General features: G+C 43.5%; 2 protein-coding genes across 4 annotated transcripts in view; both read right to left on the reverse strand.

The window, feature by feature from the left end:
• dyrk1b (dual-specificity tyrosine-(Y)-phosphorylation regulated kinase 1B) overlaps positions 1 to 3992 on the reverse strand; it is a 58229-nt gene extending 54237 nt beyond the window's left edge. Inside the window, exon 1 of one of the 3 annotated variants that reach the window (XM_035411256.1) lies at positions 3879 to 3992. The gene's annotated coding sequence lies outside the window, so the exon portion shown is untranslated. Of the gene's footprint in view, positions 1 to 2522; positions 3653 to 3878 lie in introns of those variants that run through there. The other 2 variants (XM_035411250.1, XM_035411241.1) reach the window with 2 other exon arrangements.
• Positions 3993 to 4958: 966 nt separating this feature from the next.
• Positions 4959 to 13171, reverse strand: fbl (fibrillarin). The gene is made up of 9 exons (XM_035389505.1): positions 13015 to 13171; positions 11940 to 12089; positions 11188 to 11343; positions 10082 to 10176; positions 9595 to 9765; positions 8854 to 8986; positions 6754 to 6866; positions 5857 to 6002; positions 4959 to 5556 (listed from the first exon to the last, which is right to left on the reverse strand). The coding sequence occupies exons 1-9, from the start codon at positions 13022 to 13024 to the stop codon at positions 5532 to 5534; spliced, it is 999 nt and encodes a 332-aa protein (XP_035245396.1). The 5' UTR covers positions 13025 to 13171; the 3' UTR covers positions 4959 to 5531.
• Positions 13172 to 17463: the final 4292 nt, after the last annotated feature.

Below are 17463 nucleotides of genomic sequence, written 5' to 3' on the forward strand. Positions count from 1 at the left end.
GTCCAGACTTGACTGGGGTGGCAGGGATTTCCTGAATGAGATCGACTATATAATGCTCCCACCCCCCTCCACACACACACACACACTATCTGTTCACAGACAGTACTTCAGTACGAAAGCACAGTGCACGCACAACCACACACGTGCACGTGGGAGTCACAACCATTCACACATTAAGCGTATACTAACATAAACACAAGCGATCAGTGACTTGGCCACATATGCTCCAGCACCTTTGCGAACACCAAAATTAGCCTGCTCACAAGAGCCCGGGCACACGCAAGAGCGACTCATCGTTCCCAGCATCTCGCACACCGGCCAAAGCACCAGGAAAAGATCTTCGACCAAACCACTCTCAAAAAGCTGCACTTGAAAAACCCGATTCGCAAAATAAATAAATAAATAAATAAAGTTTTCCTTTTTTACAGACGTGTCAGGGTTTCGTACAATGAAGCCACTCAGTCCATTCACAACAGCGTGTCACCCGGCCACCGATACCAAAAAGAAACCTCACAGAGCTTCTCTATCATTCGCAAATAAATGCAGGCGGGACGAGGAGAGATAGAGGCAAATAAAAATGAGAATGACTTGGTTCTGAAGACTATTTGGTGATTAAGCTTGCTTCTACATGTCAGCCAATGCAACTGCCATGCCGAAAGGCAACTTGGAACCGAAGTTTGGTTACAGAAACAAGGCTACGAGATGCATTTAATGGGGTAACTGGTATACATTGTGTGAGCCTCCTCACATGATACTAGTTGCTTTTATGGTTAACACAACTGCCTAATAGGCAAGGTGGAGCTCAGTACTAAAAGGTGGACTGGGAGAATGTTGCATTTTGCATTCTGATCATTGTCATTTGAGGTACCACACAGACAAACGAAATTCCTCAGTGACTCAAAGTCAAACTGTAACCAACCTTTCACCTGAAAATCTAATATGGATTAAATCTAGTCAAGTCGTAGCGAAAAAAATAAACAAGGAAGATCGCAAAATAGTGCTAAAAATAACCCACCGAAAACGGATGACATTTGAATATTGCCTATGGTCGTAACTGTCACGATTAAAAACCGTAATACAATTTACTGCGATGCACTGGAAACAGTGACCAAAAACGCTGGGGAAAAAGGGAAAGTGTCCATTTTGAACCGGCGTTCTATTTCAGCACCACCTCTAGTCCGAGGTGGATCGCAGAAAACCGATTCGTAGGAGCAGAAAGGTGTAGTCATATATGCAGTGAAGGATTCACGGTTACAGTTGGAATAAGCATCTACCTAAATAAATTGATATGAACTATAACCTGCCTTTTTGGCGACGCAGGGAAACTAAGCTAGCCAGAATCAGCACATCTAGTCAGAATTACACGCGTGTGCACGAATGCATTTACAGGGTAGGATTAAATGCTACTTTGCGTTGAGATGTAAATTCAAAATGAAATGTGATTTTACCTACCCTAATAAATAAATAAATACATAACCGCACAACTGAAACACCAAACGCAATACCCTTGCCCTTTTCAGAACCACTGCTTAAATATTGCACTGGCTTTTAGGTACCCCTTATAAAGCACGCACATTATCTACTTAAAGCGTACCTAAATAAAATTTCCAGAAATGTACGAAAGAGATTTGATTAAGCCATAATGGACGAGCTGATTTTAAACTGCATAGGAGACAGACCGCTATATTCACTCCAGTAAAGTGCACGGAAAGTAACGTTATTACTTAGAACACACATATGCATATTTCGAAGATGAAACAGCCCACTACAGGTAGCTAGCTAGACATATCCGATGTATCCCTGGTCTCCCTTAACACCTTATCTAGTGGCTGTCTAGGTGATTGAACTTATTTACATTTTCTTTTACCATGCATCTGCAAATATGATTGCTAGTAAGCCAGCTAGCCTGCTTATACGTTGATAGCAAGCGAACGCAGTTATGCTGAAGTCCTACATTAGCTGGCTAATGGTAGCTAGCTACCTGGCTCGGTAGAATGCTGTCGAGATAGCTAGTTACTGTTGCTAACTGGCTAACTAGCTAGCTAATAAGTCGGTGTAGGACGCCGCATTTCAAAATGCAGATATCCATCACAGCAAATCACAGCTACCATCGCGATTAACACACTTCAGTGCTGTAGCTGCTCATTACCAGCTAGACAGCAATTAGATACTGCTTGGATACAATTGAACAGAAGGACAATGGCATGGACACGGTGTAAATTTATCGACACCGGCTTGACTGAAGTGACAGTGCCGAATTGTCTCTCTCATATCCTTTCCCTCCCCTCCCCATTCCCCGGCACTGAACGGCCTGCGAATCAAGCACCTTCAGATACAGAACGGCGTCTTGTTGCTTGGAGAAGAGGTAATGGAAGACGCTGACACAGTTACGTTAAGATAATGACAGAAACATGTATTCACACAGATGAATCAACGACAAACGACGGCACACACACACTGCGTTTATACTGATATCACTATCAATTTTAAATATCAAAATAAGCATGCCAATGTGATCTTACCTCAGGCGGCGGCTCGCTTCAAGCTTCCCGAAGCAGCCATTATCAGTATTCCCTCTCCCTCCGTCCTAACCTCCACCACTAAGTACCGGGCAGATTCAGAAACCGGTAAACCAAACCCCCTCCCCCAACCTCCACTCCTCTGATGGGTGCGATCCCCTTCTCAAAAATGCAGATCTATATTTTACAAAATCGTTGGTCCGCTCCTCTGTATCCCTCTCTTGTAAAGCGGTAACGTTTGTCTCCCAAGCGCAGTAGCTGAACGCACGGGCAGTTTTGGATTTCGGCGTTCTCAACCCGGCGCAGTGCACTGGTTAGCTGGCTAGCTAGTATAGTACAGATTCTAAGTTACCGGGTGGGTTCGCTTAAGGGTGGTTCAATGTAGCAAAGCCCACTTTCTTCTCCCCTTTCTCTTCCTTTTTCATTCCTTCCTTCCTCAGAATTGTCTTTCTTTTTCCCTCCCCGGGAACCGTGTAGGCTAGCTAGCTAGTTCGCCGTGTGGGTAGCTATCGGCAGCTAGCTAGTTATCGAAGAGTGTTGCTTGGTGTTAAGGAAGGGGGTGGATGGGGGAAGAGAGGAGTTCTTTTTACAAATAAAAAAACGAATAAAATAAAAATTGGGGTATTTCTATCGCACCGCTAAAGCTAGCGATGTGCAATCGCTAGGGAACCCCCCCTCTCTGCCCGATAATCTCGTTCACACCAAGGCTAGTTTTTGCTCGAGTAAGAGAGGGTCTGCCCGGCTTGCGCGCTCCCAAACCCAGGCGCGCTCCCGCTCGCTTGCGCTGCGTTTAGAGAAGTTTCCCCCCACAAAATGGCGGCCAAAACAAACCGGTGGCTGGCAACGGCCACCAGTCGTTTAACACTAGTTTAGTTAAAACAAGTGCGGACAATAAAACATCAATGTGTGTGTACACATGCTGCGTGCCAGCAATCGCAAAAATACTAATGTACGCGCTGGCCAGTCAACTCAGTTAATGTTAAACGGGTTATGGTGTTTGCCAGCTAACGTAGCTGGTTAGCTGCAAGCTAGTTAGATGTCTTGCTAACAGGCTACACTATTTGGGTAACTACGTAGCACAACAGCGAGTACGGTACAAGCTAATATAATTAGAAATGCGTTGCGGGGGACGCTTGAAAAATTAACCAACTACCTATCAGTTGCATCAAATGTCAATGTTGTCCGCAAGGCAAACTATTTAGCTTGCTATGTTACAGAAACATTCTTATATTAACTAGACCTAGCTAGCTATCTTAATTGTTCCTACAGCCCGTACAGGGTTAGCTAGCTCAACATGATTTAGCAGCACCGTCAGTAATATACTCCAAGTAAAATACAAAAAACGTAGTTTTAACTTACAGTTTGCATGGAGTGGCTATTTTCATTTAATTGTAAATCTTTTTGTTTTAAAAAAAAAGTGAGATTTAAGGTGTCCTATGTCTGTTTTTTCCGGTTTGAATTTCCCGCCTCGGTCGCGCGCCTTAACGCGAGAACTGGTGTGAGTCTTGCTCGTTCACTCACATAAAATGGCGGTGGTCACCTATTACTGGGAAGGGAAAAAAGTGTAATTTAACGTTTTGCTGTTGAGGTAACAGGCATGGTAAAAATATTAGCGGGCAAATGTGACTGGCTTCTCACATAGTTAATCTTAATCTAAATCTTGACACATTAATAGTAAGTGTGCGTTCAGAATAACGTCAAGATACATGCAGCTAACGATGCTAAATATACTTAGCTGCTCGTCGAAATATCCCCTGCTCTGCTTTTCATTTTTTTCTGTGGACCTTTTGCATTGATAGCATCAGTGCGCGTTCACTTTTTAAAATGGCGTAGCAAACTTTTGGTTTAACTCAGAAGTGTTTTTGTTGCACTTGTTCAAATATAGCTAGGTACATACTTCTTAAATGTATTAACACACAGCTTATGGCATTTACACGGTAGATTCAGCTGTCAATTTAACTAACGTTAGCCATGTGGCTGTCCAACTACAGCCTGGCTTTCTAGGGCATATGCATATTTTCATACCGTAGAGTAGACTAATCCCATCACCGATACTGCCACGCGAAAGAGTGCCTAGGTGTTGCCAAATTTGATCTGTCTCTCCATTATTTTCATTTTGTAATCTACATGGTTATCGATTAAACGGGTTGTGTAAGGTTTAAAGAACAACCTGTCATATGTTTAAATACTGCCAGACAAGTTGTTACAACTCGGTCAGAGGCTATGTGCCTTGCATTTTCCCCTCAATTTTATTATGCCATATCTGACAGTTAAAAGATTCCATCAGATTTGACGCAGGCAACATGTGCATTGACTTAAGCAACATTTAAAAAAAAAAAAAGTTTAAATCCGTATTTCATCCATTCAAATGGCATTTATCTTTGATCCATAATGGTTTGATGATACACATGCCCCTTCCTGACAAACTGGGGAAGAACATAGGATTTTCAAGTTTTTTTAATACAAAAAAGTACATAATCTTGGGAGTTCAGGTGTCACAAGTTCAGCAAAAATGGTTCTCTATATATGGTTTTCATGTATTTGTCTACTGAATCCACCATTTTAAATACACTCAACTCCAATTTAGTGGAGTGCAACAGCACTGTTCTTTGAATAAAATGACATGTCAACTTAATCAAGAAATTCAAGTCAAACTTAGGACTTTAACAAATGTTTCAGTGTCACTCCTTTATACCAATAACTTCAGTTACAGCATTTTACATTATAAAGCATGGGAGGGGGAAAGGTGGAAAGAAAAAACCATGACATTTCTATACATTTCTCCAATTGTGTTCCAGCTTTTTTTAGTCCGAGGTGTAGGGAACTCTTTTCCTCAAGGACTACAGGCTAAAAGGTCCAGGATAGATTCAGTGATGGGAAGAAATCGGTGAGGGGTGCAAAATTGCCTGGTCAATACTTCAAACACCAGCGACTTTGTCACCCCCTGCTGGCCACATCCAAGATGACAGACAAACGGATAGCACTGCAAGTCACAGCAATGCTGGTTGCAGTTTATTTCTTCTGCTTGGGGGGTGGTCTAGAGGGAGAATGTGAGAAAGTGTTACATCATTCAACCCAGGCCACACATTCACTGTAGATAAACAGCACTTGTAGGAAAAAATGCATAAAACAAGATGCAACCTATTGAACTAGGCTGTGCACAATTATTCAAGCTGTCAAAGATGACAGCCAGATGCCTTTGTTAAAGCAAAATCCATACTACGTTAGAAACAAACAACCAAATTTAGAGCTGAAAATGTGTGTGGGGTCATGCAGTCACTGTACTAAGCAAAAAAAAAAATAAAATAAAAATAAGATAACCCATCTCCACTCTCACCTGTAGATGCCCACAACAACGGCATGGTCTCTTTCATAGGGCTCCAGCGTCAGCTGTTCCTGGGGCTTCATGTTCTCCGAGCTCATCTTCTTCACTTCCGCCGCGAACACTGCCTCCGGAGCCGCCGTAGAGTCGATGCAGTTCGCCTTTGGGGGGCGGGGGGGGGGGGGCGGGGGGGAGAGAAACGGCGATGAAACACCCGCCCTGACCGTGCCAAACACTGAAGGGCCCAGCTCCAGGATGACCTAACTGGGGGGGGGGCCAACGCTGCCTAGCTATTAGCAGCTTGAGCTGCTCCTTGCCGATGGGGAGAAAGATCCAAATCCATTGACCTTCAAAGTACAGTGAGCTAGCAAAACTGTACTTCTGAGAAAGTAAAGCGATACCTCAATTAACTTGATTGTATCAGGTAAGCACCTTGAGCGTACACCAAACTAAATGTGAGCCTTCAGCTTGAATGGTACAGGATATCTTAAAGCCTTTCTTTTCATTGTTTCATTGTAACCATTGCAACTCACTGCTCACGGATTTTAGTTAAATAAAAATCACTTGGGAGCATAATAGCAGTGTGCTGGTAGTATTTTCTTATTTTGCATTATTCTTCTCTTTTACCAGGCACCTGCGCTAAATTTTGGATGTGCGTATGCCTTTATTATAATAATTACCATTGCAACCAAGCCAACAACTTCAGTTGTTACCAAATTACCAAGGTGTTTCAATACGGATTTATCTAGACAATTTCATGACATTCACCGTGATTTTTGTGTAGCTGACATGGATCAGGTAAAGGCTACAGTATAAAAAAAATTTTTTAAAAAAGACAATTCTAATGTGGTCATTGGTTATGGTATAGCGAACGGACCACACCATAGTCACGCATTACATCGGTTCGCTCACCTTGATGGAGATCACAAAATGGCCTCCGTTCTTGAGGAAATTGTGGGCATTGAGGGCGACGATTCTGGTCTGGTCAGGCTGAGCAACGTCAGCAAAGATCACATCCACCATTCCTGGACACAGGGACGGGCAGACTCGTGAGTGATAAAAGTGTAGCAGTAGCGTGTGGCGTAGCAGTCAGAGCAATGGGCTATGCACCTGCGGATGCCCTTGAATCACTGGTCAGGCAACCGACGTGAGTTTGACACAATGAACAGGTACTGCTGGCAACAAACTCAGACCTTCCCACCCATCCACCAGAAATGACTGCTCATTTTAGCCAACTGTCTTACAGTGAAGCACGCATCAAACCCAAAGGGCTGTAAAATGGGAAGAGGCCAAAAGGAAAAAGCAAGTCGACAATAATTTAGCCCTTATTCACTTTTGGAAATGTAATATTTGTTCCTAACTCTTAAAACAAATGTTGGATTTATATGTCCTGGGTAAAGGATATCACCTAGTTTTCTCTAGTAAAGCCAAACTTCACAGCTGGATATGGTGTTGAATTATTGTTAGAGAGAGAACTGCCTAAATGTTCAACAAAAATCCTTCATACACCGAACGGGACAAACATTTGGAGTTTTGTTGAGTTAGTACAAGTTAGCAGTTACGGCATTACCTATGAGTGCCTAATTATAAGAGTGTCGAGCTGCACTACCTGTATGCACTTGGCTAAATGAAGCAACCTACACCCCCCCCCAAAAAAACAAACAAGCATAAACCATACAGAAAGGAAGTTGTTTGCAGAACTTCGAGGGTTACTGGCTGTTTACAGTTCCATAGTGCGGTAGGCTTAATTTTTTTTTTTCCCCCCAGAAGGTTACACAACGGTACACCAAGTCTCAGAACTCGAGTATTTGATCGCTTATCAGCGCGGAGGAAGGAAACGAGCCGAGCCGAATCATTTCACGTCCCCGTTTGTGTACAGCAGCACACAACCTCCATTTTACACGAATCCACAAACCGCCCTGTTCACACTCAAAATCCTCTCCTCATTCAGCATTATTTTATTTTTAAGCACTTCTAAAAACCCTAACGCGCGACCTGCTTTATTTTATACGCCACACAGATCACACTGCTGTATTAGGACGCACTCAACACAGAAAATATGGCCAGTGTGACAGAATCAATCACCGGCTGGGAACTCCTTTCCTCCCATGCAATTAATTATGTAAGAAATAAAGCCCACACATCTGTGCCACCGTGGCTGAATAAACCAGTGTGTGGTGGCATAACGCAGCCCTGAGGCGACACTGCGGCACCGAAGCCAGCAGACTAAACATCGGAGTCCTTTTCACTTTTGGTTTAGTGCGCCGATTACAGGTGATCCGCTGTTGTGTTTAACTGCAGTCTCGCGTATCTGTGTTGAACGCCGATAAGTGGAAGGCAGCTGAATTACGCTTCAAAGCAGAGATCCCCACTACGGACTGCAATCTAATCCAGGCCACGCGACTCAAGTGCCTCGTGAAAACGTCTTGCTTGCGGTTTAATAGATAATACCTAGCCAGACAAGCTTGCCAAATGTTAATGGCTGCAAATGTTTGTTAGCCACTTGCGTCACATACCTGGTACGACATAACAGCCAACAAGGGGCTCATGTTGGTCTTGACAAGATAGCAAGCTAGCCACTTAAGACTGAAGGGTTTGGTGCAACCCCAATAGCTAGCTCATGTGCCTGTGGTACAAGTGGATGATAATGGATGATGTACGGAGAGGCTGTTCCTCACTGTATCACCTTCACACCAAACCAAAAGAGGGAGACAGAGAGAATGTATGAACAAGGAAGAGAGAAAGAATGAGTGAATGAACAAAGGGAGAAAGAGTGAATGAGCAAGTGTGGAAGAGAGCATTGTTTATTGAGAAAGAGGGCGAGAGAGACAGAGAGAGAGGGAAAGAGACAGAGAGTAAGCAAGACGGGGGGGGAGAGAGTGAGCGAGACGCAGAGAGAGGGGGGGGGGGGGGGGGGGGGGGGGAGAGACAGAGAGCATTGTTTCTTTGGGATGTGAAGTTTTGGGGCAGAGGGCGTGAAACGGCTGTGTGTGCAGAAGTGTGGGATCTCACCGACGAGCATGCGGTACTTGTGCGGGTGGCGGGCGTCCTCGATGATGGGTATGATGTTGGTCCTCTTCTTGGCCACGTTGAGCAGATCTCGCCCTGACCGGTGGGAGAACTCCACAGCGTACACAAGCCCATCCTACGAAGCAGGACGGAGAGGGGGGGCAAAACCTCTTCACTACAGATTACAGGCATATCAGGCAGACACGCTTATCCAAGCAGCCTCCACATCACACAGTCTTTTTCCCAAACAGTCGACTTACACAGCTGGATGTTTACTGAGGCAATGCAGGTTAAGTGCATTGCTCAACGGATACAACGGCAGTGCCCTGTCCGGGAATCAAACCTACAACCTTCACCTTAAGGCCAATATCTGAACCATTGAACCATACGCTGCCCCCAACTCATCCCATAACACTTAACCCAACTACATACAGTACAACCTGTAAAAAAACAAACTCAAGGGTAGGAACAGCTTGAAATAGCTGCAACTTTTATGTCAAAACAGTCAGATTTTAAGATCTTCAACTAATCTCAATCATTATTTGTAGCCTTATTATTTTTCTTTAATAGGCCACTCAATCTTGTCGCTAATTGCAAAATTACATTAGATAAACTAGTTAAAGTCAAACCAGTCACAACTGGGATCTCTCTGGAGCCTAAGAGACGGACGGTTCCCCAGATTCTCTGGACAAACAAAGAGCTGCTTTTATTTTATTTTTTTTTAAACACAAAAGGCACACTCACAGGCCCAACGATGTCGGATACGTGAGACACGGTCGTTCCAGAGGCCGCTCCCAGGTACATGACCTTCGCCCCCGGCTTGATGTGGATCTGGTCCACTCCTCCCAAGATGGCAGCTGCCAGCTTCGACCGGAAGGGGTTCCACGCTCTGTACTCAATCTTCGTTTCTCCCTCCTGTAGGTACACACGCACACACCGGCTTACACACGCATCCTCATCCCAAAACTGAACAGCATCACGGCCAGCTGAATGTGTCCAGCCTTCAATCAACACCGAGACCCAGACTGCACCTGGGTACCCCACCACCCCGAGCCGACAGCGCCGCGAGCCATCGGCCCTTAATTACAGGGACGTAACTGACCGCCACGGTTCAGCAGCGGTCAAAGTGGACCCGGCCGGTGTCACCTTCCCTTCCTGTGTGACACAAAGGAGGGCGACGCGGCCACAGCCTCGAGCGCCCGGGGGGGGGGGGGGGGGGGGATGACCTCACCTCCACGTTGATCCTCTTCTCCCCGTACACGGACTCGCCCACGACCATGTTCCTCGTCACCAGCGCGTCCTCCTTCCCGCGGCAGATAAACACACCTAGAGAGGGGGGGAGGGAAGGAGAGAGGGAAGGAGAGAAAGAGAGAGAGAGAGAGAGAGAGAGAGAGAGAGAGAGAGGTGTTATTTACTGAGGAGGTGCTGACTATCCATACCATCGGCAAACAGAAGGTTTTTGGGCCATTCCAGAATACACCTGTCAAAAATCCCAAAGCAGTGATGACCGTCACAGCGATGGAGAAACAAGGTGCCGTACGGCACAGGCCACAGCCGGTGTACCCTATTCTGTGTTACCATCAAACCATTCGTAGTAACGCCAAATATATTTTATCTGCCATCTAACGTCCTTTTCCACGTGTGCAGTGCAATGCATCTGGAACCAAATGTTTCTGTCCTTAGTCTTCGTTGAGACACAAAATGGCAGATAATCATTAAATATTTAGATGTATGCTTGCACAGAACACTCCTCAAACTGACGGGTCACATTACTGACCTCCAGTTATTCCATTACATAATCTAAAGACACAAAAAGTCCCACAATGCTGGAAGCCAAAAAACAAAAATCTCCACATTCAAACTCTACCACTGAATGTTACACCAAAGGCGTGACATCAATGCAATTAATGCAGTTCAACAAACTGCATGGTTTTGGGAAAGAAACACCAGCATATCCCACTTGCTTTTACTCATTCACTATCAGAGGGAGATGTTGCTGCTTTATCAACATCTCAGAGTCTTTGAATGCAAAAACTGTTTCAGAAATAAAAGTCTACCATTCACCATTGCCTTCTACACGTTATCACGTCACCTGGCTTTCCAAAATCATAAGCAGCCACCTCCACCACCTGCTGCTGTCAGAGACACTGCCTGAGAACCCAGCAGGACAGTGTGCGCACACCACTTAAAATGAGTATGACTGATACACGTTACCAACAGGAAATTATTATTATTACTAATATTATTACTCAAATCAGTGGAGGCTGGAAAGGGAAAGGTTTCTAAATGGCAGAGTTGTGGGGTCTCACGTTTATCCCAGATCAAGCAGGGTCTTACCTTCATGTCTGTGGGGTTCAACTGTCACTTTCCTGCCCCCTCGGAAGCCCCCGCGTCCAGCGCCTCTTCCTCCTCCTCTGCCCCTGGGTGTGCCGCGACCCCCTCCTCGGCCCCGAAACCCCCCTTCTCCACTCGGGGACCGGAATCCTCCTCCACCTTACAGACAAGGGGGGGAAGGGGGTTAGGATCTGACCACCGTAAAGCATGCCACAAGTGGAAAAACATTAACTCAACATGCATTTAAGATTTTAAAAAGCCACGTAATGCGAAAAGTAGGAGTTGATCGCTTGCAACGGCATTTTCAATGCGAGACGAATATACAGTTCTAGCATCCTGTCTGTTACAGTGGGCAATCAAATATGCCCCGCGAGATTAAAAACATACGTTTATAAACAAACACAGTCGCACCTGAATCATGTTACATGAAGACTATTGATCACAAAAAAATTAGATAACTCCCTTTCACCACTAGATGGCACGCATACCTAAAAGGGATAGTTCTATTTCGGGAGTTTTTTGGTGTCATTTCATTATCTACATGTTTTCAAACTACAGAGAGCTTGTCTGTACGGCGAAGGACAACCACTTCTAACGAAAATGGCTGATAAAGGTGCTTTTACGAGTATGCCTTAAAGGTGATACAAGGCAACATCCTCCAAAAGCATTTCGTGTGCGTGTGGCCGTTTCTGTCTAGCTAAAGATAAGCGAAGCAAAGCAAATGCAACCAAAAGTTATTGGAACTCGTGACTTACCACCTCTACCACCACGGAAGCCTCCTCTTCCACCTCTATCACCGAAGCCGCCACCTCTATCACCGAAGCCGCCGCCTCTATCCCCGAAGCCACCTCGTCCGCCGCCACCTCTAAATCCGCCACGGCTACCTCCACCTCGTGGACTGAATCCTACAAAGTAAAGTACATTTCAAGTTAGTGACACGGGAAAAAACACAACACTGGATTAGCCTGCTTGATTTCTAGCACAGTTACACTTTTAAAATCGCCCCGTTAAAACACATTAAAAGGCCATTGATAGCCTAGAAACAAACTGAAAGCAGATTCTTAGTGAAATACGCAAAGCGAATACTTTAGTAGCGCATCCACCAATTACGCCATCAATCTCATGCGTGTTTCGAGAGAAGACATCATAATTTGTTTGGATCATCTACTTCGCCAGATCAAAAGACAGTTCAACAATACAGGCGAAATACTGAATATCGGTAGGTTCCATGCCCGGCGTGTTTAGACAGACTCTGGCCCTAAAAGACCTAGACCACATGGCGAGGACCACATAAACGGATTGCACCTACTATATAATTCTAATTTATTTGCACGTAAACAAAGTTAGCCGTCTAATCATCCTGGGAGACTTGGACAACAGGGGTGAAAACGGGCTCAAACACAGGCAAAAACAATTACCAAAAATGTTTGTTGGTTAGCTAGTTCGAAAAGTCCTACCTATCATGTTGCGAGACAGCAACATGTTGCACATGCCGTATCTACAGAAGGTAATTAGCTCTAGCTAACGTTAGCTAGCTTGCTGCGACAACCATCGATGCATTAAAATGGGACACATGTCGTAGTTAGCAATCTCTCAGACAAATAACGCTGGAAAATAGTATTTAGCTAATGTAGCAAGACAATTGGTCACATACATAATTATATACCATTTTTAAACATTAGCTAGCAGTACATTTTTAGCTGGCTAAGCTATGCGCGACGTGTAACTTAAGCCTTAAATAAAGCCAGTTTAACAAACAATGTATATTTATTTTATTCTTCGCGTGAACAAGCAACATTTTATCTATGTGTTCAGCTACACTATAAGTACCTGGTCTCATATCTGTTTAATATATTATTTGCAGCCGCAGTCTTCCAACTCTTCTTTATCCGACCGACGTCTTCCGTATCCAAGTGCGAAAAAGCGTGAACGCACGCACATGTGGCCACCAGGCCAGGTCGCCGCTCCCACAATGCCTCGCGTGTAACATAAAAAAACACACGCAGCTATGTCGCAGTTGCTTAGTGTCGCCCTCTAGCTTGGAAGACCAGGGATTTTCAGGGTGGGTGTGTCCATCAAATCCACAGTAAATGCACGTTCCCATTGAAGGTTTGGTTAAAACAAAGGTTGCAAATATGAGTAGGCTATTACACGAGCAACAAAGAAGTATATGTCAATTCAAAGCTACACAAGCGTAATGAAAAAGAGGTGAAAACTGCTTCTTCAAGATTTTTTTTTGTACAGTCATTTTTTGAAAACCATTTCCACAGCTTCCAGTGCCCTCCTGTGGTATCTCCAGTTTGTTTGTTCTACTTCAAAGGTAAGTGGAAAATCTTTTCAATGGTGTCTTTCGTTAATATCTCCCCTTTATATTATATTATTATTATTATTATTATTATTATTATTATTATTATTATTAACCAGTACCCAAGGATCATCCATTTAACCATGCTTTTTGAGTTGTATTTATTCTTTGCTCAATACAGTCATATTTGCTTCATGCCATTTAATGTTGAAAACATTTAATGTTTTCAGAATCATACATGTGACAAATTGCTTTTCTTGTCAGGTAAGGTTTGGGTAAGCAACATCGTGAAAGCAGTATCTACTTGAACTGTAATAGCCGATATTCATCTTTTTCTAGTTTTACTCATCATTTGCTCGAGGTCTAACAAATGGTGGTTTTGTTCATTCTTTCTTCTAAGTCCACTTTTTTGCACATAGGAAAGTTCGTTACTTTTCATTTCAACTTTATCAGACGCTGTTCTCCAGAGCAACTCACACAGCTTAAATATTAAGATATTTTCTGAAACAGTTCAGATTAAGCACCTTGCTCACCGATCCAACAGCAGCATCCCCACCTGGATACAGAATGTACAACCTGTGATTTGTAAGTCTAGTTCCATTATGCGGCGTCATATTGTCACTGGGGAGTTTTTATGATGTAGCTGCTGTAAATCCAGGAGGCAGCGAGAGAGCCACTGTTGTGATTTACGAAAAGATTCGGCGATGGAATATGTGGCAGAAAATAAACGCAACTGCTTTGAGGCTTGCTGACCAGAAGCCACCCTTTAAACCAGTTATCTAAGAAGCTGTGGTGAGAGAGAGAGCTGGGTGTCCGTCCTCTCTGGTGGGCGATCTCACCCTCTGACAGGAGCTTACGCGTCCTTTTCAAATGCCTGTCTGGATGCTGAGCTGCTCCATCCAGCTGAAGCCATTTGGGGAACCTGGGATGTCCGAGCCAAGCAAGGAGCATGCCCATTTCCTCCATCAGTCGCACAGTACTTTGACCGAGTGTGTCTGTGACCGATCCATTAAATCCGCTGTGTTTGGGATTTATTTTTTGTGCATGAGTGTGTGTGTGTGTGTGTGTGTGTGCCAGGGTTTCAAAATCCCCAAAAAAGCCAAAAGATGTTGCAAAGCTAACACAAAAACCAACACCCTCTGCAGAATTCTGGAAAATGGCAAAGCTAAGCAAACAAACAAACAAACAAAAAAACTGCCAGCTACTTCTGTTTCAGCAAACTAGTCAGTAAGGAAATGCAAATATGGCTCCATTGGGCCACAAAATCCGGTCCTGTAAGGCTGCAACACCTGCTGACTTTGATGTGTTTCAGCAGGAGTTGTTCGTTTAAATCATCATTCAGCTAAAGAGGCCACACCCCTTGTTCTCAGTTGTCCTAAGACCATCTTGTTGTTTTACCTCATTGTGTGCGTATGTGTGTGTGCACAGTCAAGTGTCTGTATGTGTTTGTGTGTATGTGTGCCTCTGTGTGTATGTGGTGTATGTGTGTACCTGTGTGTCTATGTATGTGTATATGTGCGTGCATGCGTGTGTGTGTGTGTGCATGCATGCTTGCGTTTGTGGGGTAAAGGGAATTGTTTTAAAGGAAGGCGAGTCCATTAGATTGAGCTCTACACATTTCCTTCAGTGGCCTGTGCCCTTTTTTCAGCATTGCCAGTTTCCCTAAATAAGACTCAAGCTGGCAACCACCTCTGTAGCTCTCCTACTCTAAAAGCCTCCCAGGTGTAGACACATTACAGCGGGCTGATGATGGGCCCGCCTGCTCCGGCCTGCTCAGGACGCTCATTTGGGGTCGAGGGTGCCCACTGAAACCGTTTGATTTTGGAGACTGTGGGCTGAGGCTCTGCTGGTGTCTCTGTTCCTGACGCTATGGGACATCCCACCTGTCAGGTGTGCAGGAAACATCGTAAGATCCGTGGTCTTCCTCTCAGTGCCGAGCCCAACCCGCAGGTGTTGGGCTCGGCCTGGAAGCCTGCCGGTGTGGTCAGCCTCCAGACCCAAATTAACTTTGTGTTTTCGGTATTACAAGTGCCCGCGGCTGCAGGTTCACACTCCCAGATAAGGCATTGCCATTGTACCAAGGAACCTTGATTGTTTGTGTTTATGCGTGTATGAATGGATATATGTATGTATGTATGTATGTATGTACACACACACACATGCACACACACACACACACACACACACAAGTACATGCTTTCTGTGAAAATAGAAGACTGAAATCAAAATGTGTTATATAGCCCTGTATCAATTAGAGCCAGGGTCGGTTCAGTCTTTTTTTTATTTTTTCTTTAAAGGCAAAAAAAAAAAAAGAATTTATTAATTCATTCATCTTTATTGAGGGAAAGAAAAGTGCAATTTCCAATATATTGTCCCATGAAATTCCCAACCCTACTGAAAAAAAGAAAGAATTTCACAAGAAGCTGTTGGTCTCGAATCTAGCTGGGTGTCACCTAGAAGGCTGATAATGCCGATCATCATGACAACAACTAAAATGTGCTATAAAATGGAATATAAATGGGTCATAAAATTATAAATATGATATGAAAAGGACTCGTGTTGTGCAAATAGCATTTCTAAATGCTTCATATTTTTTTTGGAGTAAATTAAGTATCAATATACAGTACTGACTGCTCAGCAACCCACACACAGTACATCATTGTATCAAAAGATTAGCGTTGCCTATAAACAACTGTCTTTATACACTAATAAATGGGATTTTCAACAATTAATAAAGTTACAAGTTTCCGAAATAATATTGACAAAATTCCATAGACAAATATAGACACATATTTAAAAGGCAAATCAATAAATTAAAGTTAAGTTTTGCAATAAGTTGAGCTCTGTTGAACCTATAAAATGATACACGTATTCTCTGCAAGGACAAGGCCGAACAATTCTAAATAGTGGAGGAAATGATTGGAGGAAAAATATTGATACCAGTTAACTCCTATTATCAATATTTTACTTTTCATAAGTTGTAAATAAATGACATTGTGTTGAATCTAAAAGAATCAGGAATCTCCACACGTTGTATTTATATTTCTGTATGTAATTCCACTGTTTTCTTGTTTTCTTTTTTTCTTTTTTATTCCAATTCTCCATTTTATTAAAATGCTCCTTCATGACATTCAGTTTTTAAGTTATAAGATGGTTTCACGTTTCCCTTTACTATAACCAGACTAATGATAAAATGCATTTGAAGGTGAATGGAAACGTGGTACATTCTTACGGTTCAGTAGCACTGGTGAAAATGCAGGTGCAAATACTTTGTCCTCCATCTATATGCTTCCAAAAAATGCATTTGAATGATTGCCGATCATTCTAGACACATGAACAAAAATATTTACAAATGCACAGCCAGACGTTGGGTACACATAATCCTCTTTTCTGGATGCCAGCTGCATTGCAAACTCCTCCCTTCTCAAAAAAAAAAAAAACAAAACACAACAGTAGCAATAATAATGCCTCGGATTTTGCGACAGGCACTAACAGTAAAACAATAAATAAAATAAAAATGAAGTCAATTCAAGTTGCAGTGATATGTATGCAAATTCAAATGAACCTTGCAATTAAACGTGTTCAATTCAGATTCATTCAAATATCAAATTCAGAGAACACCTGCACGGCGTGTTAAAATGCACGTATGTTTGCTCCGGATGTACCGCATCTCACCGATACGGATAACCGCCAGAGTGAACGTACGTTATTCATGTCTACACAGCGAAATGTCCAGCATTAAACTCAAACAGAGCTCACGCGAGCCCCAGCAGGGATTAAACTAACACAATCACTGTACAGTGTACTACGTGAGAGTTGATTTCAAGCTGAATATTTTACTGAGTAAAATGCTGCTTCGCTGCATCTCAAGCATCGGTTCTTTCACCATGCATACGATCAAAAAAAAAAAAGCCAGAAACTGAAACGGCATGCAGTGAGTAAACTAATATAATACGCTGTCTGACAGTGTCTGA

The sequence above is a fragment of the Anguilla anguilla genome, chromosome 1 (assembly GCF_013347855.1).
Source record: "Anguilla anguilla isolate fAngAng1 chromosome 1, fAngAng1.pri, whole genome shotgun sequence".
NCBI lineage: Eukaryota > Metazoa > Chordata > Actinopteri > Anguilliformes > Anguillidae > Anguilla > Anguilla anguilla.